This window comes from Aspergillus udagawae (genome assembly GCF_001078395.1).
Source record: "Aspergillus udagawae IFM 46973 DNA, scaffold_4, whole genome shotgun sequence".
NCBI lineage: Eukaryota > Fungi > Ascomycota > Eurotiomycetes > Eurotiales > Aspergillaceae > Aspergillus > Aspergillus udagawae.
Window position 1 is genome coordinate 1,519,215 of NW_025091267.1, and position 25,675 is coordinate 1,544,889.

The following is a 25,675-nucleotide window of genomic DNA, read 5'->3' on the forward strand; positions in this document are numbered from 1 at the left end:
ATGTAAATGCACAACACCAATAATAAATGCACAAATTGGGACATCCACCATGTATCTACTTTCCAAAACTCCGACAGTGCACGAAACAGACCAATCTCGCTGAGCAAACGCCAACACCAAAACACAGAATGTACATGTCTATTCTAAAAACACCGAAGGAATGCCGTAGATGACAGGCGCCGCGCCATTCAGATATTTCAAGACACAGGCACTTCGTGAATTGGATACTGCTTCATCCAGCGTCACTGGGCCAGAAGATTCAGTGCCGCTCGTTTTTGCCGATCGGGACCTTCCCTTACTCGGGAGCGTCGTTTGTTGGTCATTGGTATCCCGGCCTCCGATAAGTCCCCATTTCTCGAACGTAGACTTGGCGAAGCGATCAATATCTTTGTCTGTTACATCCCACAGCGTCGCAACGAGAGCGGGACAGCCTGCATGCAAGTAATTCATTGGGGTTCCGTATGGCTCGTATTCGCCCGCTTCGGTCAGTGTGCCACTGCTACATCCCATGAGGAACGCAACTGCGCATCGGTCAAGACGTTTGATGGTCCTTCCACGGATATACTGGGCGCCACTCCCATGGCCAAAATACAAAAATAGGCTCTTGGATTCCAAGCCATCTTTGAACTCCTCTTCGGTCGGCTCTCGCTTGGCGATCCCCGTCCAGGTAGCCAAGCGGCCAAGGTCTGCCTCAAAAGTGTCTTGCGTTGTTTGAAGATCTCCTGTAGGGTTGAGAATATATGTACCATTTCTGCGATCGATAGCAAATCCGGGGCCATTGCCCTTTACTTTGATGATACTCTCAGACTGGAGAATCCTCTCGCGCAGACATTCTAAGGACGGCACACGACATACCGGCAACCCTTGCAAACATGGAAGTGATTCCCACGGGAACAAGTGGAGTGCCTTGTCTAGGACCAAGACAGTGTGTTGCGGTTGTTGTCCTTCTCGTAAGCGGCGTGCCGCTTCATGGTAGCCTCGTACAGCATCAAGGGTCTCGACCACCATCATATCGAAGTCGATTTCGTCATAGGCATTGCGTTCCCCCTGGAATTGCAAGATGTCGACCACAAAGTACAAAAGATCCATTAATGTCTCCTCAGGGTCTTCCTGGCCTTCTAGGTCGTTCACGCCAACGAACAACTCCAAGACATTGCGATGTAATGACAACCTTGGAGTTGCTGCGCGGCCGCCCTTTTGTCTGGAAGGGAGGTGCTTGTCTAGGATGTTCTGAAACGACGTTGCGAACCGCGAGAGGGCAGATTCTTCGTGAGCCACGGGTGAAAAGATCCCCCGGAAGCCACCGAACCAGACGTTCTCAATGTTTTGCAGCAAGTTCTGCAGGCGCTGGTCGAGGGCTTCGCGGTTTCTCCACCACTCCTTCTTGGAGTGCCTGTCCTTCTGTAATTTCGCGGCGTGTGCACTTTCGTTCGCCAGCTTGATAATTTCCGTCATCTCTCCTCTTCCGTCTTCGAACGTGAACTGATCCTCGTCGTCTTCGGCGTTCCCTCTCTTTAATGGAAGTCGAAGGAGGAAGGGCGAGTGATCCTTGCGTAGCCGAGAGATAATGAATTCCGTGCAGTCAGCGCTGAGGGACAAGGAAAGTACATTCCAGTTAGACGGAAGAATATCGATATATTTTTCAGTAAAGGTGCTGCATAAGTCTGCCTCTGGTTCTGCTGTAGAGCCCTGAGCTGGCCAAAGCAGCGGATCATTGAAGTCGGAAAGTTGCCTATCAATACCGATAGCGATTCGTTCGCGCGTAAAGGAGCCGATGCGGCCGATTTCTGGCAGCTCAGTTAGTGATCTATCCAGTACTGACGATTAGACCAACACCTACCATTCACATTCGCTGGCGGTTGAGACCATGGCATTGGACTCCCAGGCGCAGTCGTATGCGACAACATTGAAATGCGACTCATCAGCCGGGACGCCATATGGCTATCCAAAGTTGATCCCAGAGCCGTTGCAGCCGAAAATACGTTGTTCAGGCAATCACCAGCCTTGGACAGAATATCGATGAAATCCTCGCTAGCTTTGGCATGTTTGGTCCGCGTTCCTCTGGCAGTTGCTCGCGACTTACGTGTAGTGGACTGTTTAGTGGAAGGGGTCGTTTCGTTCGTTACCTTCCTCGGCGATTGTAAAGCAGGGAGGGATATTGTCGATTCTGGCAGGACACAGTAGACCGCATGCGACGCGAATTGCCGTACGGCCTCAGCAAGGTGATGTTCACTTTCATTCAGATGCAACGGTATTTGGCTGGTTCGAGACGTAGCAAACTTCCGCGCGTCAGCCAACAGTCGCGAGGCTTTGTCAAACTCTCTTAGGGCACGCGAACATGCTGCCTGTTGTTGGAGAATGCCGCTTCTAAGGTGCGAGATAGACTGCGACATTGTTCCATTTGCGTCCGGTTTGCCGGTCAACTGCTTCGGTGCTGTCCTTGAAGATACAGTAGTCGCACGAGTTCGCCGGGCTGTCGTTGTACTAGGTTGTGTTCTCCTGCTACTTCCCCGAATTCGTAGTTTGTCCATTCCATCTTCCAGCTCAGAAATGGTCGACTGTAGAGGAAGCGGTTCGGCTGTCTCCAAGGCTGTCACGTCGGCCATTATCCGGTCCGCCCTCAGGAGAGCTTGCCATTCATCGTGGTAGTTGCCCTGCAGTCTGTGAAGGGAGGCAATGCTCATCTGCAGCGAAGCGAGCTCAACACTGCTTTCCAACTGCTTTGATAGTTGTTCTGCAGCTGCTAGAAGCTCTTGACCTTCAGAGAGACGCCCACCAAATATCCAATAAGAGCCCAGCTGGGCTTGGGAAGCGATCAAGCGGACGTTCGCATTGAGGGTTCTGTTGATCTTCAGGGCTTGCTCCCCGTAGTAGACAGCGTCCTGAAATAGACCATAATGGGCAGAAAAATATGCAAGATTCAAGAGAGCAGTATGATGCGAGCCGACATGAGGCCAAAACGGAGCTCCCTGAGAATAAGTGACGGTGTGGTTTGTCGTGGAGACCGACTGGGACACGTCAAGCCTTGCCACTCCATCAACAACACTCTCAAGGTCGGAGCTGCGGCTTGCAGACAACGATCTCTCCTGCTTCCTTTGGGATATTCTTTCGACCTTAGCCCAGATTCGGCAGTTCAATTTGACGCATAATTTGGCAAAGAAAAGAGCTTGCGACACAGAGCCCTGAGCGAACGAAAGCCGCGAACTCATGAGAACCGCATCCGCCACCAATCTTTCCCATCCTATCTTGGATAGGATAGAGCCGTTACTCAGGTCCTTCTTCTTCTGATTCTTCTCGTACAGAAGCCTTGATGCCGAAAGAATGCCTGCTGCCTTCTCCAGTTCTCCCGTCTCGAGTAGGTATTCCACTCGGGCGAGTCGGTATGATAGATTTGCTAGGCAAGAGACTTCATTTTCGTTCAGATATCGATCCGCACGTGTAAGAAGAGCTTCAGCCTTCTTGCAGTGCCCTAAGCGACAGTACTGCGAAACCAAACGTGACAATATGATCACGGCTTCAGAAAAATCCCTAGTCCCTTGGACCTCCGTGATGCGTAGGACCAGTTCAAGAGCGACGAGCTGGAGTTTCCAGAGCCCGTAAATCTCCGTGTAATCTACAATGGCTTTGACCTGAAGAAAGTAATAGTCCACATCGTCAATGCACGAAGAGAGCGCGTCTTTGTCTGGACAGTTGCGTATCATCGAATTCCACGAGCACAGTATCCGATCCAAATCATCTGAGCGTAGGTTCCCCTCATGAAGACCTAGAGTGAGACAAACTGAATTTCTCAAGTGCGTTGCGTAAAGTTCCATATCAGTATCGCTACCAACTTCTTGAGCGCTGTCGAGGCATTTGACGCTCTCCTCGACAAGTCGACGGATGGTTGAAAATTCTAGTGAACCTGAGTGCTCCAAAGAGAAGCGCAAACCCATCAAGATGACCCGTAGACGACGGATGGGCCGCGATTCAGGAGAGTATACTTCCAAGACTGTACTGAGGAGCGTATCAAATGCCGAACGGAAGCCCTCGTCATTATGAGCCTGAGATGGTAATTCGCTCAGAATACCGAGCTGCCATTCCAGAAGGAGGCCCCTCTGTAAGGACTCAACAGTAGGGCAATCGAAGAACTTGGCATGTTTCGTATCCCGGAAACGCAAATTCGTCCTCAGAAATGCAGAAAGTATGCGGTTGAAAGTAAAGATGCTGCTCTTCGGGTCTTGACACGTCCGGTGCGGAGAGACACTGACGGTACTGGATAAGAGTTGCTTCAAGATCCCTGCACTAATATGCTCCTTGAGCGAATTTCTGAATGCTTCTGCAGACTCAGCGCCCATATTCGCTTCGAGGTATAAATGAGCGAGTCTTTCGTACTTCAGGGCTGCGAATCCTGTTTTTCGTTGAGACGGGGAGCAATTCTCGAGAAAGTTGATTGATTGTCTCAAAGCATGCATCAGCTCGCGATAGCCTTTCCCAGACTCCTTGTCTTTGATATACCGAGACCAGAACAGATTGGACAGTTTCACAAATCCCATGCTACTTTCGTTCTCGTCTGATCGCTCCTGCTTCCCTTCTGCTGTGCATTCGATCGCCACTAGGAGGCGTTGGCAGTCGGAGAATGTCGAAAGTAGTGACTCCCATGAAGGACTCTGTGACATGACGGACAATTTGCCAACTGCGAGAGCTGAATCTACCGCAGCCAACACGATGCTTCTACAAGTTTCGAGCCGCTTGTAGAATACCTCGAGGTCCCCTTGGTGATCATCTGCGGAATGTTTCTTCCCAAGGTATCGTCGCAGAAATCTCACAAATCCGTTCAAGTATGCGTAAATGTTCGGGAAGATCTGCCTTTCCTCGTCAGTTGCATCATGTTCCTTGGCAACCTTCTCCCCCAGCCAGCTCATTGCAATCTTCTTCAACTTCGCTGCTTCGACTAGCAGCTCATCTAAGTCATTCTCATTTCCCCTAAGAGGCGTACCGAGGGCTGCAGTAACTTCAGAGAGAGACACGGACACGCTCGGTTGACGCATTTTGGTCGAGCTTTTCAAAGCCTGCAAGTGAAGTGCCGCGAGTTTGCATCGTACAGTGGCTGATAAAAGCAACTTTTCATCCGTCAGAGGATTGAGAGCCTCGGTGAAAAGGGTCGATGCCTCCTCGAAACATCCTGCTTCTTGAGCAAGTTGTCCGAGAATGGTTGCTATCCGGGCTACCGAAAGATTGTTTCTCAACTTCGACGAAGGTCGTTTTTGTGAGTTGGCGACAGCTGCCTGCAGTCGGACGATTGTTTTGTATGTTGCTGCGAACTCAACCTTCTCGATACCTTTGAAATGGTTGGCGAAAGCCGCTAGATAACGCGCCAGCGGCTCCCACATCTCTTTGACGTCGTCACAGACATGACCAGACAATTTCCAACTCATGCATCGAATCTCAAGCGATAATAGTTGAAGGGTCAATGACGTTATCGGTTTCAGTGATTCTTTGGAGGCACTGTCATCATTTGGCTTCTGTGTTGCGGAGCATATAGACATTATCGTGTTAGATAGTAATTGAAGCTGCATAGCTGCCTTGTCCTGTGTCATCGTCTGGGAATCAACCGCTGCAATGATCAGATTCGCTGGGCTGCTTGGATTTGTCAATTGCAAAGAAGTCAAGACTTTATGCACAGTCGCGGCTCGTTTCTCCGCTGCTATGAGCCGAAGGGCGTTGGACTGGAACAAAATAATCAAGCTGTGCAGTGGTCGAGCACGAGATAGATTCTTAAATGATATGAGATCGGACATTCGTTCCTTGGCAGCTTCTTCCTCCGTGCTTCGCTGGTCTTTCCGCCCGACAGTGGCGTCTTTGCGGATGTCCTGGCTATCCAAGTATTGTTGAACCCTCCTCTTAAGACCCCGTAGTTCTTTGTAGGCCAAGTCATTCAGTCCCAGAGATAAATATCTCCCTGCTAAGACACATGCGCCTTGCTCGAGTTGGATATTAAGCGGCCCATTTCCCTGGTTGTTCTGTTCGGCTTTCATATTTCTCAAGCAGGCAAGTGCCAGACTAGCGCACTCAGCGACTGCGAGTAGGCCGCCGTCAATGTTGGCTGCATCCGGCTGTGCACGTTGTGGTGTTTTCGATCTCCTCGCCAATTTTGTGACGCGATTCGGTGAAGCTGGGTGAAGAGGCGTAGTCGGTACACGAAATTCGGATGACTTTGATGCATCTGCAAGTGTCTTCAACGTCGTATTAAAGATCTCTGTCGCCAATGAAACCCTTTCCTGACATGACAAATGCGCTGCATCATGTTCAATCGCAGCAATTGTTGTGGCACACTTGGCCGAGACGTTTGTTCTAGTTGTCGCTCTACTCCGTCCTGAGGAACCAGGCACGATCTTCTTCGTCCGACTCGTCTTCTTCATAGGTTCGCTCTCGCCGTCTGGGGTCGGTTTCAATGAACAGCGAAAAAGAGACTGGAGGGACAACACTGTGGCATTACAGCATGTTGAGGTTGAGCGCACGGCTTGCTTCACCGAATCCAGTGAGGATTCAGGAAGTAGTGTTGCGACTGCCATATCGATCTGTAGTCAGTTGAAGTCCTGCAATGTTAGATGTGACCATGAGTTACACCCACAGACAGCATTGAGGCTGCGGAGCTCATGTCAACTCCGTCAGTGTCTCTCAGCGTCGGGCCAAGCCTCAAGCGGTGGTTGTCGCAGCAACGAACACACACTACTCCAGCAGAGGCATAGCGCCGTCGGTTCCCCGACTCTCCGATCCAAAGGCCTTTTTTGGCCGATCTTAACTTCGTAGTTCAATTGTCGCGACCAAGAAAATAATACAGTCTGCATCATCAACAACATGACTACAACTCGTCTATACCATATGGCCCGTTGTCTACCGGACCCCCGGATGCTCGGCAAACTTCGCCTCCAAGTCTCACAGCGATACTGCCAGTATTCCACTTCGGGGCATATGCCGAAGATCGCTCAACCATCGTTATGGCAGTCCATGATCCCCAAATTCATTCGAAATCGGCGCGCCAAAGCGGAAACTTCTCCTACTAAGTCGAAAGAATGGAATCCCGCTGGTTTCTACATCGTAATATTCATCTTGATCGGGTCGCAAGCCATCCGAATGATTGCTTTGAAGAACGAATATAATGCATATACTCGATCAACCGACGCAAAGATTCGACTTCTACGGGAGGTGATTGAGAAAGTACAAAGAGGGGAGAAGGTGGATGTAGAGAAATTGCTCGGCACCGGAGATGAGGCAAAGGAGAGAGAATGGGAAGAAGGTGCGGATTTCTGGTCGCTTCATGCATGGCTTTTATGAGGACTAACAATTCTCTCGTCCCACAGTTCTTCGCGAGATCGAGGAGGAAGATTCCCTATGGCATCGGAAGAACCCAGGTTCGGAATCCAATCGTCCAGTGACGCCTGAGCAAGAGCAGAAACAGCAGGCGGAGAAGTCTCGATCGAAGGACCCCGTTGTCCCTGCTGAGGGGGTGTCAACCCAGGAGCCACCAAAGGATGGAGCCGCAAGACGCAAATTGAACTTCTTCTAGCCAGGTTGAGTGTGTGGACCTTCTGCGCCAACGCAATAACTCATTCCCTCCCTTACGAGTTCTGGCCCTTCAAAGAGTCGAGTTCGTTTCCATGAAGATTCGCGGCGACGCTCATGGTGCAACAAGGAGCTTTGCTGCGTCTATTAAGCTGAAAATTCCTGGTTCGTGCCATCTCTTTGTTCTTACATCTTTTTCTCACGGGGATCTAGAATTTGAAAGTCAAACGATGGGACCTACAGCTCTCATCTTTTTGTTGATCGCAGTCGGAATTACTCTTCCATTGATCTTTTTCTTGATACCCAGATATTCGCAAGACTCCAGATAATTGCACAGACCTGTATATTATTTATTTCTCCTGTACAAACGTTGTCTTACGCGTATGAATGTATGATTTACCACCTTTCTTCTACTCCGTCTCCCAGTCAACATCTGGTTCATGCAGAACTTAAATTTATTTTCGTGTCTAACCCATGTTTGATTTCATGAGCTGCACAAGTTTGTCTTGCATGTCGCAGAAGATATTGATTGCCTGCAGTGGTGTCAGTCTTCCTGTCTTCCCACGTTCTGTCATACTTCATCCAAACTTGCCTGTGTGAGTTTCTCTTCACTTGCTCCATGCAGGTCCCGTGTGAAGGCGATCCTGTAAGCGGATTCGTCGTTAACAAATGACTTCTGTGCCCCAGAGATTGCTGGTGGAACATCAGAGTCAAAGAGAGACTCCATCTGAGGTGCAGAGCTGGGTTGCGAAAGCTGTTTCAGGAGGTCTGGCGCGATTGTGATATGGTCGACTCCTGCCAGGGCGTATATCTCGTTTGTGGATGTCAAGCTAGCTGGCAAGACCTTTGTTTTTGCATTGATGGACTTATAATGCTTCTGAATTGAAACACAGAGAGGCAACAGCTTGTTTGGGTCCTTGAATCTGGCGACATGTCAGTGCAACCTTGCTCGGAACAGGTCAGGCAATTCGCTGGAGATGTCGAGCTCACCCTGGTTCGAAGTGGACTTTCAATTGATTGACATAAGGGGCTATATACGTGCACCCAACCTCCGCCGCTAAGATGGCCTGGGACATTGTGAATAGCGTTGTGGCTAGCGTTCGCACACCGGCCATCTCAAGAGCTCGGCAAGCCATCATGCCCTCCCATGTACTTGGAATTTTGATGCAGATACGAGATTGCTCAAAACCTGGTCGCAGGTGTTGGAAGAGCTGGACAATTCCTTTGGCAGAAGTGGTTCGTTAGCGGAGTTCCGTCAGAGGAACCGTTGACATACTCAAAGCGTTGACAATTGTGCCTTCAGTGGAGTAAGAGTAGTGAGGGTTCGTCTGAACATGAACGTGTCCACGGATATGAGGAGCTATTTTCAAGGCTAATCTAACCATCTATATAATCATGTCAGCTACTTAGCACCTTTAGTACTGTAGCAACTCTCCCTACCGCAATCTCAACTGCCAACTCCTCCAGCGTGACGCCAGTGAATCTGGGCAAAAGATCATTGGCGTCTGAGATGGAAGTGCGGATCAATTCGATGTGTTCTGGCTTCGACAGTTCGCCATACGCAATAGCCTTCAACGCAAGTTTTCCAAATCAGATCATACTCCCGATACTTTGTGAGACTGGACCATGACCAGTGCAACCTACCTGATTTGAAGTGCAGTCTTGGAACGGACCCAACTCTCTGGCAACTTGTTATTTGTTAATAGACAGCCCGCAGAGACTGAGTTAAGCATCTCACTGGGGTAGTCTGATATAGGTACCTTGTTCATCCATTGTGTCACAGTCAACGATAGTTCTCCTGCGGAGAACGTCTAAGCCAGTTTGCATCGTAGCCATCTTGATGTACACTAGAAATATAGAAGGATGCTAGTCTGGAGGAGGACGTTGAGAGTTTACGATGCCTTTAGGTTTGGGATATAGAAAAGAGAGGAGAGTCTGTTGTTGAATAGATATAGAAATAGGGGTGCCACGAAGCTTCCCCTCATGACAAACAACGATCAGAACCAAGGAAACTTATCCGATCGACTGAGCTATCTTTGAAAGGCGCATGACGTCGGACCGAAGAACATCGCTTCAATAATGTCCGAAGTTGTACCTATCGAGGGGTTCGTCGCCAAAGCTTTAAACCGACTGGCCTACGAACATCGGGTTGCTCCACAGCAATAGTCACACAGCTTGCTGAAGAACCATCAGCCCACTTGAATAACTGGCGTAATGACATACTGTTGGACTGTTAAGTGAGTCTAGCATCTAGACTATCTACCCCGCGGGTGTATCTTTTTACGGTTAAATGTCTTAGGCCAAATAGTCTTCGTTTTTTTAGATATACATAAACCCTACTCAGTCCATCAATCCCCCGCCCTGCGGCTGATGCAGACCATAGAAATTCCTTCCTCCAATGACAACAACTCGTGAGACTAGCTGCGAGGGACTAGATTAATCATCCCGGTTGCGCCCATTGTGTTCCAGTTGGGCTCCCCGCCATAAAGGTGGTACCGCGATGACGGCAGGGCCTCACCTCAAATAGAATTTGTGCAAACAGCCCAAGAAGAAACGATGTCCACAGGGACACACAGCATCAAAGACTTCGGCATAAGGCCCATGACCGGACAAAGAAAGCCATGTACTCGTCCACGTCGTATCGTGGGTGATAATGGGCTCTGAGGGACAACCCTTTCAGGACTCGGGTAGAAGTCGCAGACAACGGTAACAACCACGGATGACAAGAAGATTGCTCAAACAACAAAGTAGCGTCATTCGCGACAATTGCTGGAACCAGACATGGAAGATTGCTCAGGACCACGAGTTTCTTTAGCCTAATATGTCAGATAGAGGCCTTTCATCTCATCTACCTCGTAAAGCAGAGAATTACAAGCACCTCAAGATAGAAGGTCAGGTGAACCAATCATGCTGTGAACATTTCCCAATTGGCGTTGAACAGGCGCAATGACATGGAACAAATCTTGCGCTTGACTTGCGGTGACTCTGCAACTTGCATCTTGTCGACTTGAATAAGGTGCTTCTGCTAGGAGAGCCAGCTAGATTGATCCCCAGCCAGAAGCTTTGTAAGTTGTGCCAAGTCAGTACATGTCTTGTAATTGACGTGCTGTTATAAACACACTGTGGCTGATCTTCCCTAGTGTGGCTTGATGATAATGAACCAAATTTAGAGGCCAGTTGGCTGATATTGATGCACAGCTTTGATGGTCTTCATCTCCATATCTGGGAGTGTCCAACCACCTTAGAGACAGGCTCTTTGACGAAGAAGGGAGTATGTGTGACCGAGCAAATTGAAGTATATCTGGGCAAAATGCCTTGGGGCGTTTATGCAACATCAGGTCAATGCTAGTAGCTGCATGACCGTGCTTCAGCCTGATCCTTGCTCTGATCGTCGGTTCTGACAGCTGAGGTACACAGCTGCTAAATAATGTAGACATATCTGCTGAGTTGACTTACGAAGTTCGCCGCCAGTATCACTGCAGGCTTACTGGGAATTTAGGCGACTCTAGACTACGCGACAGTATTATGTAACCCTGATATGAAACCCTTTCGTCTCATGGGCAGAGAAGAACGGGCGATTAACGACGGGACGAACATCTCCTTCTCAGGTATCTCGTAAATAACCTCTGCGGTCGCGACAGAATGCCGAAACCAGTGAGGTTCAGCTTGGCACGTCAACATCATTCCAGACGGTAGACGACGTGGGCTGAGACCCTTGAGAAGAAGAGGGAAAAGGAAGAGAAAGAGGATGGAAAATTCGCACACAAAAGCGAAGCACGGAAACTGCGAGCGGTGATGGAATGGAAGAAGAATCTTCCGTGTGGTAATACGGTCAGGATGATTGGCTGGGACGGACGAAGTATGGCCGAATCCCGTGACTTGAGCCTTGCCCGAGGTTGACTATCCCGTGATTCCGAACCGCTACGAGAAGGTCCGACGGTCAACATCAAGACGTTCTTCTGGACGACGACGACGACGACGGCCAGCGTCTTGCCTGGGACGGATCATTTGCATTCTTGAACTAAGACCCTTTGCTTCACCATGATCTCTCAGAAGGTTGCTCAGCAATCGCTGCGGCGGCGTATGTACAACCCATTGGTTGGCTTGGTATTCGAGGCTCACTAACCATCCTGCAGTTGCCGTCCAGCAGCCCTACGCCATGCGGTGGTCTCTGATGAACTCTACGTCTCCTGCCGCTGTTGCTATGGGAAGGAATGTACAGAAGAGGTGAGCCAGCCCACAATATCGCTGTTCATCTTGTGCTTTTTGGGGTGTTCCGCACCAATACTTCCCTCCGTTCATATTGGCAACATTGGCCGCTACGTCATGCGACACTCTGGAATACACTTTCGAGACGTCAACATTTTACAACCGAAGGAATATCATGGAAGTGGAGTCGACGAATGCTGATGCGTTTGACCAGACACGCTGCTTCCACCACATCCCAAGCCGACGCCTCCAAGATCCTCGCCCAACAGCGCTTGAACCGCCCCGTTTCCCCTCACCTCTCCATCTACCGTCCCCAGATCACCTGGATTGGCTCTAGCGCTCACCGTATCACCGGCGTTGCCCTTTCTGGTTCCTTGTACCTTTTCGCAACCGCATACCTCGCCGCCCCTCTGTTCGGTTGGCACCTTGAATCAGCCTCTATCGCTGCCGCTTTTGGCGCTCTACCCATTGCCGCCAAGGTTCTCATCAAGGGTACCGCTGCCTTCCCTTTTGTCTACCACTGCTTGAATGGCGTGCGTCACTTGGTCTGGGATCTTGGCCGTGGAATTTCCAACCAGCAAGTTATCAAGTCTGGCTGGACCGTGGTGGGCCTAACTGTGGTTAGCGCACTCACTCTTGCTTTGCTGTGATTTTATTGTATTACATACCTTTGAGTTGTTGTTTTCTGAAAAATTGTCTTTCCATACAATATACTTTATACTGTTCAAATGATTACTGATATGTGAAATACGCTTTCGGTCTACTATCCCCTACATGACCGCTACACCACATGGTGGAACTCGAGGAAAATACCGATGTAGGATCTTTCAGAGATAAGCGATTCTTCTTCGTGATGACCGGACTGTGCCTACCTCCAATGGGATCAACAGGCTCTGATCATTAGAAACTTGGTGATGTATTAAACAGCGGACTAATTTGATTACAGGTCATGGTGTCCATGGTGCTCAGGATGGTATGGAATTATAACCTGCAGTCTCTAAATTTCCTCTCTGATCGACGCGATGCTCGATAAACAATCTATGGATTCCCCACGTCATCATGCAAGTCTAAGTTAAAATAAGGATCCTTCCCAATGCCTCGCGCAACCTTCTGTTTCCGCTCATGGGGTCATGATGAATTGCTTCGGAAATTCTTGAGATCATGTCAGCTTTTGCCGTTCGAGCCAATACCTATCTCCTTTGTATGGAAAGCTACGAAAAGGAATTTCGAGGCTTGGTTGGCTTACCTATTGTTGTGTATCATCTCAGACTAAGTCGACAGCCAATTCAACTCACGAACTCACGCAGGACTTGGAGGAGGATTGGGCGGAAACGGTCTCGGTGACGGTGGATCTTGAACAGAAAAGCTGCCTATCGAATAGCTCGCAGGGCTTTCATTATTATTCTGAAAGCCCCATTTCGCGAAGGGCTCGAAATCCGCAAGGAGTGTCTTGCCGGAATTCTGCTGAAGGGCCATCGTTGGGGACGGTTAGGGATCTCCGCTTGATTGTATGAAGCTTGAGATAGGCAACAGGAAGCTATTGGTGGAATACGACTGAAGAGGAAGGTCTTTCACAGGCTTGTGTTTTGTGAAGGCTTCCTTCGACTGTAGGCCACTTGAGAATTGCTGAAGCTCATCCTCGGGGACCAGGCCAGTCTCGCTTTTAATACTTCATACTGCTGCGGCCATCGACGGCTCCGAATGTGTTCTCCTTAGCAGGTTAGGTTGTACACCGCCATCTCGCTGGTGATCCGACTTACGGGAAGAAACCGCGGATCTGACACTTCGGAAGTTCTACTGAACATGTACGTGCTTGCCTTCATCTGAGCGTTGGATCTAGGGGCTTCCTCATTCATGTCTGCAAGGGCCCGAGAGAGCCCGATCTGTTAGACAGCTTGCCCACATTCCATCTTCTCCGTCCCTCATAGCTTCCGCTGGCGAGCAACTGCAGAGCTCCGGCGCTACCAGAAGATGCTCAACTCCATCGCATACGTCAAAGCGCACTCTTGCTGCCCCGAACCATGGCAACCCCAGGGTGCAGATCCCGACTTGGTAGTGACACCGGCGGATTTGGGGATATTGATCGTCGCGGCTTGTTGCAGTAACGCGCTTTGAGCCGAACGTTATCAATCAGATCAACACCGATAGTCTAATTGAACAAGCTGGGGTAGTGCAATCGCTTCTGGAAGCATCTTACCCCGATGAAGAAGTTTCCTATCCAGATATTTGAGAAGGTCCAAGATCGGTCACTCTGCATGGCTGAAGAGTGCTGGGATCTACTTCTGCTGGGCAAGAGAACGTAGAGTCAGTCTACCCCTGCCAGGGCCAATCATTAGGAATTCAACGTCTTGAGGCGCAAATAATCCGCTTGCTGGGCCTTCCTTTTCAACAAGAACCCATCATTAGCATCAATACCTTGATGATCGCGACATACTTAGGCACTGGCCGCGATTTCTCGCTGTCTGGCTCTGGAGCAAGCTCAGAATCAGAATGAGGCCTTCTCCAATGAATTTTCCTGGGAAAATGGCAGTGTTTCTGGGAGTACAATGAATCAACTGCGCGACTCAGAACACCCGAATCAAAGCATGATCACTGCATCTGAGCACGTGGACAAGCTCCATTCTCCCTGGGGGTCACACCCGTCAGAAAATATCTCAGCAAGAACCGGCGAGAAAATTGGCTCACGATCTGTTCAGTAACAAGAGGCGAGTTGGATCACTGTCTTTACTGAAGCCATTTTACCAATTAGAGCCAGCACTGGTCTGTTAGCGATATAACCGGCTCGATGATGGCTGAAGGAACTGCCCTCAAGGTTAGGTCTTGTCGCACAGCGTCGGTGTGGGAAGGCTTGGCCACCGGTTCTCTACTCTTCAGCAACCCGCAGGGAGAAGAAACATCTACAGGAAGACATCTCCTAGCTCGGTTGACGAGTTCCGCGGATTACCTTACCTTCTGCAAGTTAATTCACCAGAGATCACAACATGCTCTAGCTCATTTATCAAGCTGGATGTTTTAAGCTTATTCTGACTTTGCAGTGTGACCAAGCAAATGATGTTCTAGAAAAGCGTTTAATTCCCGGGTGGCTGCGCCAGCTTCCGAAGGTCCTGCTTGACTTGTGAGGCAGTGTGACCTGGATCAGATGCGCCGGGTGATTTGAAGAGCTTACCTGGGTTCTCCTTGTCTGTTAAGTGTTTACCGCTCTTTCACCCTACATTGACGCCGTCTATTCCCGATATTTCGCCGCATAAGATCCAGGAGGTGTTATTGACTGATTGGGATGATATACCCATTATAAGGTCTTCGACTATTTTGTGATCTAGCAGTAGAGGCATTCCAAGCAGAATCTGGCTTACAGAGATTCGCTTAAGGTCTGAAAGAGTCATCATTGAAGCTGGACTTCCTGAGTCATCTATTCGCAAGCCAGATATTTGGAGTCAAGGCCTAATTGTCAAACGACGATCCAATCGAAGCAGGACACTCTGTTTAGTTTTTGATCCTCAGTGTCGTAGTGAAGGATCTCTTCGGCAGTCTGTTTGCTCTCCTGATCAAAAGGTGCACTTTTAAGCGCCTCAGAAATGTCGAGACTAGCGGTGAGAGTATGGCGCGCAACCATAGACTCGTCTTCTGAAATGCCAGTACCTACCCTTTTGACTCAAGTACGAGGTACTGGGGACCGCCGCTTCGCCGTCGAACTGGCATAGCTCCCAATTTACGGCTGCGCTTGTCCCGGAGGAAGCTGCGCAAATTCGTGAACTTGCTTGCATCTACCTGCGTCGTTTCACATCTCCATACCAATAGTTAAAAGCGAACAATGCGAATACACCAAGGAAGTTGGGGTAGCCTTGGGTGGTTTGACTGAAGATCCCGATAACTATTTACTGTACTTACCCGCGCTATCCCTTTCGGGACTAGCGCCATATCTCCGAATTCTTCCATCTGGACCTCCGACTCTTGCTGGATTATCGCTACAAAAAAAGAACCAGATAGGTGGATTGCCACTGTTTACAGTCAACAGCCCGGAGAATTCAATTCGCCAAGATAATGGCATCTTTGACACCCGCCCGAGCGGCCAGGACTGCTCTTTGCTCTGCATGTCGCTTCGCTTGTCCCAGCACAACCGTTGGACCTGCTACAGTCATTGCCAGGCGCGGACTGTCGACAACAACCGAGCAAGCACCAGTCGACACTGCCGATAAGCCGCGATGGTCATATACTCCTCCAAGCGCAAAGGCTCCTTTCAGTCTGCGATTTGACTCCAAGAGACGAGAATTTCCCGTCAATACAGACCCAAAAACTCTTGACCAATTCTACATCCGCATGCTGGGCGCCGATGGCGACAAGGTTCTCTCGGAGGAGGTAAAGTGGCTAGCTGTGACACATAAGAGCTTCGATCAAGGACGGAGAGGCTTTAATGATCGCTTGGCCTTCCTAGGTGCGCATACTGGATTCCCATGCGTCGGATGAGACGGTAGTTCGCGCGAGACTAATTCTGCTGTTGCAATAGGGAAACGGATCGTTCAATTACAAGCCTCTCTGGCTTTAGTGCAGAACCCCGGAAATGCCAGCACCTCTACCACTCCTGATCCTTTCGGTCGCGAACCTTTTGCCCACCCGGCCCTGGACAGCCTGAACAACCTCTCACCTAGCACGAAGAGCTTCCTTACAAGCAAGTCGAAGCTCGCAGAGCTCGCGCAGAAGTACGAGTTACAGAAGGTCCTGAGGTGGAGTCCTCGAAAGGTGAGATTGGTATCTCCTACAGTTTTTGTTCATCCTCGCCCTTCCGAGTAATTGACCGCGAGCCTGCTGACACGGGTTATTTCTTCCAGCCAAACAACCTCGCCAGCTCTGGAATCGAACTTGTGCTTGCCCATACGATGTATGCAATTATCGGTGCTATTGCCCTCGAGAAGGGCGGACACGTCGCCAACAAGGTGGCACGAGAGCGGGTATTAGCACCTCTTGGTCTCAAGACCACAGCTTAAAATCGGGGTTTCGTTACTGGGAAATGGCCGCAGGAGCATTATCAGGGCGTTGTTTCCTTTTGTTTTCCTCTGTCTCCGTCTTGGATGTTCCTTGTATGTGTTGGGGGCTCTTTTCTTCGACCGTATATGTACTTTTATTACGACTTGTGCTATATCACTGCAAATACCAGAGCTCTTCGTTCTCGAATATACTTCGTTATACGAAAAGACCCAAGGAAGCCATCAAGATCGATTAAAATGCAAGGAATGTACGGTTCCTCTGACGCCGCCCGAGTAACAGTAAGTATAATACCCGGCCAGCTCTTATGGAACCCTCATTACGATTTTAGTCTTCGCACCTCTGTATCGCAAGTCAACTATGGAGGCCTGCAGACCATTGTGAACAGAATGTTACAATGGTCGCAGAAATCACACGAAGCAATTTGGGCTGCCTTGCACTGTCTATTGGGAGCGTAGAGGAGAAAAGGAAAAGAGAAGAAAGAAAAAGTCCGAAGAAGCGAAATATAAACCCTTTCCCCGGGAGGGCCGCTAAGCTTCTTCGGGACTTGGCGTGGGGCTGAAGTTGAGTTCCTGAAAATTAAGGTGTTGACGGACTGGACTGCGACCCCAAATGGGCATCATCTTTATCCTGCATTGATCTCCTGGCCTCGCTTTCCGTCGAATTCTGCTATCATCGGGTTCATTGTTCCGCTTGGCTGCTCGGTTATAGCTTTAGCTCTTTAAAAGCGTACTCTCGTCGAATCTTGACCCTTGAGAGCAGAATGTGGCATATTGGACTCGCTGGCCTCTACAGTTGAAACCCGCTCCCATCGATTCCCTGACACAATCGGCATTCATACTATCGCCCTAACTACCACCCTCTCTACCTGCACAATGGCGTCCGCTCTATTCTTCTTGGACCTGAAGGGCAAAGTGAGCAATGCGCCCTCAACAACCCCATAATTTCTCGACCGGCCCTGGAACGCGCTGACAGACAGCTCGAGTAGACCCTTTTAGCCCGCAACTACCGTGGAGACATTCCCATGTCCGCAGTCGAGAAGTTCCCCATCCTCCTTAGCGAAGCCGAAGAAGAAAGCTCCGCCGTCCCTCCTTGTTTCTCCCACGAAGGAATCAATGTATGTGACACTCCTGCGAACCTGCACTGCCTGGCCTTCGGAGCTTTCCCCGCTCCCCGCAACTCACCTTCTCCCCTATTCGAACCAGCAACTTTGGCTCGAGCACATACAGGGAGTGTCGGATATGACTGTGTTATCTATCTGTGATTATATCAAGTGAAAAAAGTGCTGAGACGTGGTGGCTCCTCTCTAGTACCTCTACATTCGTCACAGCAATCTCTACATCCTCGCCCTAACCAAGAGAAATACCAATGCCACCGAGATCCTCCTCTTCCTCCACAAGATCGTGGAAGTCTTTACAGAATATTTCAAGGTGCTGGAGGAAGAGAGTATTCGCGACAACTTCGTCATCATTTACGAGCTACTGGACGAGATGATGGACTTTGGCTACCCCCAGACAACAGAGAGCAAGATCCTTCAAGAGTGAGTGGCTGTAGCCAGCAGTTGTAGATTTGCGCAGGACCAGAGACTGATTATATGCCTTTCCTCACCCCAGATATATTACACAAGAGTCGCACAAGCTTGAGATTCAAGCTCGACCACCTATCGCCGTCACAAATGCTGTCTCCTGGCGAAGCGAGGGCATTCGCTATCGCAAGAACGAAGTCTTCCTCGATGTTGTTGAATCTCTCAATCTCCTGGTATCGGCGTCCGGAAACGTCTTGCGATCGGAGATTCTGGGTGCTATCAAGATGAAGTGTTACCTGAGTGGTATGCCAGAGCTGCGGTTAGGTCTGAACGACAAGGTTATGTTCGAAACCACTGGTCGCGCTACACGAGGCAAGGCGGTTGAAATGGAGGATGTCAAATTCCATCAGTGTGTTCGACTGTCCAGATTCGAGAACGACCGGACTATCAGCTTTATTCCGCCGGATGGAGAGTTCGAGCTTATGAGCTACCGTCTCAACACGCAGGTCAAGCCTCTAATCTGGGTAGAGTGTCTGGTCGAATCACATTCGGGCTCCCGAATGGAATATATGTTGAAGGTAAGAGGTTTCCTCGGAAATCAAAAGTGCTCTATTGTAGCATTGGACTGACTCCCTTCGAAAGGCCAAAGCACAGTTCAAGCGTCGCAGCACTGCCAACAACGTAGAAATTCTTGTCCCCGTGCCAGAAGATGCAGACTCTCCCCGGTTCCGCACCAATATCGGAAGCGTCCACTATGCACCCGAGAAGTCAGCGATCATCTGGAAGATCAAGCAGTTCGGTGGTGGGAAGGAGTTTCTCATGCGCGCCGAACTCGGCCTGCCGTCCGTCAAGGGCGACGACGAGCACGGCGGAGGCATGACCGGAGGCTTCGGAGGCAGCATGGGCGGCACCGGGCAAGGCAAAGCCAAGCGGCCCATCAACGTCAAGTTTGAAATTCCCTACTTCACCACTAGTGGTATCCAAGTGCGGTACCTGAAGATCACAGAGCCCAAGGTATGCCCAGTTGATTCGGCACCCCGTTGGAGATCAAATGCTGATTTGACTTCTTGTTGCAGTTGCAATACCCCTCCCTTCCTTGGGTTCGATACATTACGCAGTCTGGCGATATCGCTGTCCGTATGCCCGATGTACAATGATTTCAAGCGTCGTGTTAGCTCAAATAGACATTTTTCTTTCTTTTCTGTCCTAGACCAGGCTGTCGGGTGGCAGGTAGAGCCTGTCTCCCAGTGTACAGCTGCTGCACCCTCAATAATGATATCCTCCGAACTATTTCTATTTACCTCACTCTGGAGCAGCAGGGGTCAAACGACGTTCAAGCCTATTTGAGCAAGAGTTCCCGTGATCGTATGCTGAGCATTCGACTGGTCTCATCTGGAGGCTAAAGAGAAAAAGTGTACCAATATGCAAATAATGTTCGACGATAGATGTGATTTACATTCGAGGAACATTGGCAATTGTTCTTACGAAAAAAATGCCACGCTTTGGGTATCTTATACAGAAAAGAAAACGCATCACTCTCAACCGGAACGCCGTCATCCCAATACTTTTGGGCATACCAGGTGAAGCTGTATTGTTCGCATCGCAGCGCGTAGGCCGGAGCCAGACTTGGGCCTGATCACCGCTTTTCGTAGCAGAAACAGCAGACCTACTCTGGTCCGTGTGCGGCATGAGCGTGCTAACTTAAGCAGTGACACCATTGGCCATCCTCGCTTCTGGAGAGTCCGATGCTGGGAGCGGGAACCCGTCCCCGTAGCCTGCCGCCGCGGCCTTGGAGAAGCCTTCCCGGGCCAACATGGTATTCAGAACGGCACAGTTGTACGCTGCTTCGCCTGGCGGGACTACCATGAAGATATATGTATTGTCGGTGAAGCGACCGAGAAAGACGTTGAACTGCGGGGTCTTGGTGTGCATGACCAGAAAACCGGCTGTGGCTGGTGTCGTGTGAGTGTTGCGGGCAGCGCAGTGCTTGAACGCCTTCATAATGTTCGAAAGACGCTCGTGGCGATCATAGATGGGGTTCATGTCACCGATCTCGGATGAGACAGAGGTCACGGTTAGGAAAGTCGAGCGCTCGAAGAGGATGACCTCCTCCGCATCGATTCTCTTCGCGAACGCGGTGAGGAACCGTTCGATGACGGTCAGGTTCGGGATGAGCTTGTGGACGATCCCTGCCCATGCCTTGTAGAGTGACTGGTCCCAGATGCTGCTGCCAAAGGTGTCAATTGCGAACTGTTCCGAGCGGCTCCGGATCAGTGCCGAGCGTTCCTCGTAGATGCGCTGGCGGTGCTCGGCCTGGATGAGGTCCATCTTGTGTACTAGGCAGAAAACGTGAGCATTGGGACTGTATTCTTTCAGGGCACCAATGATGGCATTGTATGTGTCGAGATCGCGTTCGACCTCCCGCGATTCAATGTCGAATACATAGATCAGGACCGCGACGTCAGAGAAGATATTCCCTCGCTGCGAGGCGAGATAAGTCTCCATGAACGCATCTTGCCTGTTGCCCCATTGACATGCGCATTAGCCACCAGGCCAGCCTCTAATAGAAACTACGAAAGACAGCAAACTCACCCTCCACAATCCCAGAGATTGAGCGTTAGATTTCCCATGAACTTGACATGGCTGTGCTCCACATCAATCGTAGCCCCAAGTCGCCGTACATCCTTCGCAACATAGTTGCTAAATATGATGGAACGCATGGACGACTTCCCCGAACCACTCTTCCCCATCAAAAGCACCTTTCTCTTCTTCTTGCGTTGATCCATTCTTGTTTCTTGGACTGTTCCGCTGCGCTGCACTGGGTTGACCCCAGTACCCCGCAATTTACGGGTATCAAGCTTGCTCAGAGAAATGGGAAACGGCGGCGCTATCGTGTGGATTGCAAGTTCTGCAGGTCCCTCCTATACATATGTGCGAATAGACTTCGTGTACAGGATGAACGAGACAATGGGTCTTGGGATTATTGGCTGATGGAAATGGAGGGGTATGACCAGCCTCCGTCATTGCATGGGCGTCGCTTGTTTGGGTCAACGATGATCCGCATGGGTCACGTGCGCAACCTTACAAGGAACAGTATTGAAGGTACAGTCTGCCTTCCTCGTTGCTTTACTACCTAGCTTTCTAGATCAGAGAGAACATGCTTTCTCTATTGAATCATTGAATTAGATTCCAATTACTAGTGGAGTGAATGTAGATTCCCACCTACACAATTCACCTCCGCAGAATGCTCATCTAGGTCTGAGAGAAGAAAACCCTAGTGGATTCTAGATAGTCTGATGATGTCCGTATCTCTGAACATCTCAAAAAATTTGAGCGCCTAACTGCTCGTTGCAATGGTCCTTGAAGCATCCAATTCCTTTTCAATATGAAGATGGGAGCAGGAAATCCAGGCAAAGGCCGTAACATCGTCAGTACTTTTACCCATGTCCACCATGAAAAGAAACAGTACACAGAACATAGTCATAACAAGGTCAGAAATATATCTAAATGAGAAGCAGAAATATATATAGTTAAGGTAGCTTCACCGAAGCTAATACGCACATAACAAAGTCAGGGGGTGATAGAAGACATATAGCATCTGGGTCAGGTCATCAAGAAGTCGTCAAGGCAACGCAAGTCATCAGGTGTGAAGACTAGAAGCTGGCGGGTGTGGGAAGGGTCGCAAATGTATGCTCGTGCTCAGAACACCGTGCCATCGGAGAGAATCATAATCGGAGGTTCTTTGGTGTTGGGTCGGGAGACCTCTGCTATTTCACGGCCGCCCTGTACAGAATTCGTTAGAGAATCAATTGACAGTGGAACCTCCGACTTCAAGATAGCGTACCTTCCATGATCCAGCTTCGAGCATCTGTGCAAGGGTCAATTGTTCCTCGCCTCTCAATCCCAGTTGATTGTTCACCTCCATGAGAAGGTCATCCAAGAATCCGACCGTAACGGCACGCCATTCAACAACCACATCATCATCGGCCGCGAAAAGTGGGACTACCTCCACATTTGGCTGGCCCTTGATCTGAGCGTTCTGTTTGTATGCGGCGATGCCGCGCTGGAGGTCGGCATCTTTGAGAGCTAACAACCCCATGTCAATGAGGAGTCCGCCATTTCGATATTCAGGGAGTCCAGTTAGGAGGTCACTGCCAGCGACGTGGATGTTCAGTAACTTTGCCATGGGTACCATGATCGAGTAGCAAAGCCATTGCGTAAGTTTGTGGAAGGGTACGATGCTCTCCCAAGGCTGTGCCGGAGGAGACTGGGGCATGCTTGAGCAGACCCAAGCATCTCCGATAGAGACCCCATCGACCTGGGTTCTCGAAGGCGGCCAAATTGATGCGAACCCATCCATGAGAACCGTCCACAATGTGGTGATGGGAACAATGGGTACAGACGAGGCAAGCGTAGATGGATGAGAAAGCAAGTAGTCTAGACCCACAATGTTACCGGATAGTTCGCTCACGGACATGATCAACGGGAAAACTTACCAAGCATGTTTCCTGGTCGAGCGTCCACGCCAAAGAACTCCTGGTTGTTCAGGGCCTCAGACAGTCTCATCAGCAGTCCAGCACGCCCTTCAAGCCCTGCCAGTTGATTATGTTCAGAATGCTGCATTCCTCTAGCCAATACCTCCACCGTGATCTTCTTTAGGCCCGCACCGTCGACCTGGCATGGTTCTGTGGGATCACTACTGAACAAGCCGCTCTTGAACATCTCCAGAGTGGCCACTGCTAACCCCTCGCTCCGAGAATAAACCTTGCCAGATTCTTTTGATTTGTACGACCACTTCGTGCCTGCACCAGCATCTAGAAGGACAGAGACCACGAAAAGGTCAATCAGACGCCGTGTCCGTTCCTGCGCATCAATTGTGCTAGGCCAAGCTTGAAGCAATTGATTCACACGGGGTCTCCCGCCAACGTCAAAATGCTGCCAGCGACCGTGAGGGGGAATGGACGCATAATCAGGCGCATAGTCTCTCTGAGTGAATGTCAATATTAGCTATAATCCAAATACCACAGCTTTAGAGGACGGGGAGAAGGCGCGTACTTTGATGATTGACACAATATACGAAGCTGTTGCCTTGAATTTGCTCATATCGACATCGAAATGATTCAATCTGTTCTTCTTTGCCTTGTCGAAAATGATGCGAGACCGCTCGCGGACAGCATGGATGCTTCGAAGGTAAGCTGCAGGATCCAATGCTGGATCTGGGGGTCTGGAAATAGGAAGCTCTGGGATTGAGGCTGGCAGTCCGCTTCCTTTGTATCCGGGGGACCTCAACGACGCATTCGAGGTGCGAGCACTGTTGACAGTAGCGAAAGAATCCTGCTCATCCTTATCGCTCTGAATGGAGTTCTTTGAGTCCTTGCGCTTGAACAGACCCATGGCGAAGGGAGGTACACGGCGTTGATTGTCGATGGCCGATGAGGAAACCAGTCGTCGTCTAGCGTCTCCAGAAGAGAGGGAGCGAACACTGGTGGAAAGGTATTAGGCCAGAGAGTATCTAGAGTGAGGTTGATTTTCGAGAAAGTAAAAGGCGCAAGACAGAGATCGGCCAAGTTTCATTGAAGGGGAAAGGAGACAGTGCACATCAAAAAGATGATGATCTGCGGCCAATACCTGGCGACACGGAGGAAGCGTTTGTTTTGGGAGCTTGTTGCTGGTTTGACTGAGAGTTGGTGGACAAGTTGCGCCCCCTCGCTGTTTTCCCCCTCGGAACGAAAATTTAATTTCACAAAAGCAACAATAAATAAATAAATATTATTGGTATGGGAATATAGGTAATAATAATAACGAGATCAATTAAGGCGCAGGAGAACTCGGGAAATATAAATCATACGCAGTTAAAAATTGATAATACTAGTAATAATCAAGCCCCGGGGGGTGGGCGACCGGACCTTTCTCAATTGAAAGAGAATTCGGCGCGATTAAGGAGAATCAGAGAACTTTAGGTACGATATTGATCATTTTATCTAGCTCTATTTGGGATTAGCACTTGTGAGTGTGCAATCACTGTAGTCGACAATGGGAGTTGGGAGGTGGACAGGTGGAGAGCTTTTGCACTTTGCAAAAGAGCAACGAGAGTAAGAAAGAAGGGAAGAACTCAAAAGAAGGCATCCAGCAGAGTTCAGGGAAGCTTAGGTGCCAGTCAAACAGATCCTTTCCATTCTTCCTTTTTCACTCGACTTCCAAGGGGAAGAGGGGTGATTTTTCTGCCCCGCGTAGGACCCAAGTTCAAGGTGCATACCTCGTAAGTAAAAAACTCAAAAGGATACAGAACTTTACGTTCCCTTTTTTTTAGATGAAAGTTGGATCCAGGGTTGGTGTTCAATCTTACTACCAGTCTCCGTACTACTACTTGTCCCGAGCAGGCAGACTCCGATGTTGATATGATTGATGCATTCTGATTCGGTTACTGTACAACTGCCGGAATAATCAGCCCCGCAGAAAGGACACTGTACGGAGTAGTCCATATCTTGTACCTATTATTGTGATGAAAGAGGCACATTAGGTGGATGCATGATAATTCATCTGCTACTACCGAGTCCGGAGTACCGGCCTAGAATAATGAATAGTTAGGGATTATGTAGTACATAACAGTCTTTGACTTTTCTACAAGCAAGCACACTCAGTGGAAGGTACTGTACAAGTACAACAAAATCCTAGACAGTAGTAAGTAGTACTAGTAGTACAGTAGGTATTCATCGTCAGTGTCCAGTGTCCACCTTACTAGATTACTTTACTACTTCCGCCATTAGCATCTCACTTTCTTTTACCCACAATAGTTAGGCCGGTACGAGCACGGACAGCCAGGTGGACAAGGCCAATAATAATGATTTATCATTTATGGCACTTCTCCGTATTTAGACTCTATCTATCTAGATATGGGTCAGGACTCAGGAGTCATTCGCCATTCTAACCGGTCCGGATCTTTTCTTCTTCTCCCCCTCGCCCCAAGGGTGCGGAAAGCGGATCTAGATTTCTGGCCGGTCCGGATCCTTAGACTACTTTCCAACGCTTCCATTTTTGGTGGCTGGTGTGTTATCCTCGCCACCATCTCGCAACTTATGCTTCTTAATCCTGAGTCCTGACACATGTCCTCAATATTCCGCAGACAAATAATTACAACTATATATTGGCACTGGCGAGGGACTGACTGACTGAGAGACGAGAATGCCATTGTATACGCAAATTGCAAGCCCCACAAATGACGCCACTGGCTACATGCCAATTAAGTCAATATGCTAACTCTCATGCTGTTGGCCCAAAGCTACTTGCATCCCCCTTCTTCTTGCTGTTATCATTGTTGTTATTGTTGTTATTGTTATTGTTGTTGACAAAATTAGCTCAACTTTCCCACTTGTTAGACTGATGAGTGGCAAACAATAATCAGTTGCTTTTACTTCGATC

General features: G+C 49.5%; 8 protein-coding genes across 8 annotated transcripts; 4 read left to right on the forward strand and 4 right to left on the reverse strand.

Moving 5' to 3' along the window:
* Positions 1-138: 138 nt before the first annotated feature.
* Positions 139-6,551, reverse strand: Aud_005925 (C50 family peptidase; the record flags this gene model as incomplete). The annotated part of the gene is made up of 2 exons (XM_043290834.1): positions 139-1,787; positions 1,841-6,551. 2 exons carry the CDS (start codon positions 6,549-6,551, stop codon positions 139-141), a joined length of 6,360 nt encoding a protein of 2,119 aa, XP_043146769.1.
* Positions 6,552-6,837: 286 nt separating this feature from the next.
* Aud_005926 (DUF5321 domain-containing protein) lies at positions 6,838-7,546 on the forward strand (the record flags this gene model as incomplete). The annotated part of the gene is made up of 2 exons (XM_043290835.1): positions 6,838-7,276; positions 7,341-7,546. The coding sequence occupies 2 exons, from the start codon at positions 6,838-6,840 to the stop codon at positions 7,544-7,546; spliced, it is 645 nt and encodes a 214-aa protein (XP_043146770.1).
* Positions 7,547-8,113: 567 nt separating this feature from the next.
* On the reverse strand, positions 8,114-9,378 carry Aud_005927 (transaldolase family protein; the record flags this gene model as incomplete). Its single annotated transcript, XM_043290836.1, has 6 exons — positions 8,114-8,465; positions 8,533-8,764; positions 8,819-8,927; positions 8,983-9,111; positions 9,187-9,230; positions 9,303-9,378. 6 exons carry the CDS (start codon positions 9,376-9,378, stop codon positions 8,114-8,116), a joined length of 942 nt encoding a protein of 313 aa, XP_043146771.1.
* Positions 9,379-11,583: 2,205 nt separating this feature from the next.
* Positions 11,584-12,401, forward strand: Aud_005928 (succinate dehydrogenase cytochrome b560 subunit; the record flags this gene model as incomplete). Its single annotated transcript, XM_043290837.1, has 3 exons — positions 11,584-11,623; positions 11,679-11,769; positions 11,966-12,401. The coding sequence occupies 3 exons, from the start codon at positions 11,584-11,586 to the stop codon at positions 12,399-12,401; spliced, it is 567 nt and encodes a 188-aa protein (XP_043146772.1).
* Positions 12,402-15,792: 3,391 nt separating this feature from the next.
* Aud_005929 (mitochondrial 54S ribosomal protein mL57) lies at positions 15,793-16,733 on the forward strand (the record flags this gene model as incomplete). The annotated part of the gene is made up of 3 exons (XM_043290838.1): positions 15,793-16,183; positions 16,256-16,488; positions 16,578-16,733. 3 exons carry the CDS (start codon positions 15,793-15,795, stop codon positions 16,731-16,733), a joined length of 780 nt encoding a protein of 259 aa, XP_043146773.1.
* Positions 16,734-17,606: 873 nt separating this feature from the next.
* On the forward strand, positions 17,607-19,413 carry Aud_005930 (AP-1 complex subunit mu; the record flags this gene model as incomplete). Its single annotated transcript, XM_043290839.1, has 6 exons — positions 17,607-17,645; positions 17,720-17,980; positions 18,042-18,271; positions 18,345-18,834; positions 18,899-19,270; positions 19,333-19,413. The coding sequence occupies 6 exons, from the start codon at positions 17,607-17,609 to the stop codon at positions 19,411-19,413; spliced, it is 1,473 nt and encodes a 490-aa protein (XP_043146774.1).
* Positions 19,414-19,957: 544 nt separating this feature from the next.
* On the reverse strand, positions 19,958-21,042 carry Aud_005931 (Rag GTPase GTR1; the record flags this gene model as incomplete). The annotated part of the gene is made up of 2 exons (XM_043290840.1): positions 19,958-20,774; positions 20,849-21,042. The coding sequence occupies 2 exons, from the start codon at positions 21,040-21,042 to the stop codon at positions 19,958-19,960; spliced, it is 1,011 nt and encodes a 336-aa protein (XP_043146775.1).
* A 913-nt stretch (positions 21,043-21,955) lies between these two features.
* Positions 21,956-23,650, reverse strand: Aud_005932 (URC4/urg3 family protein; the record flags this gene model as incomplete). The annotated part of the gene is made up of 4 exons (XM_043290841.1): positions 21,956-22,039; positions 22,101-22,693; positions 22,753-23,242; positions 23,312-23,650. The coding sequence occupies 4 exons, from the start codon at positions 23,648-23,650 to the stop codon at positions 21,956-21,958; spliced, it is 1,506 nt and encodes a 501-aa protein (XP_043146776.1).
* Between the last annotated feature and the right edge of the window lie 2,025 nt (positions 23,651-25,675).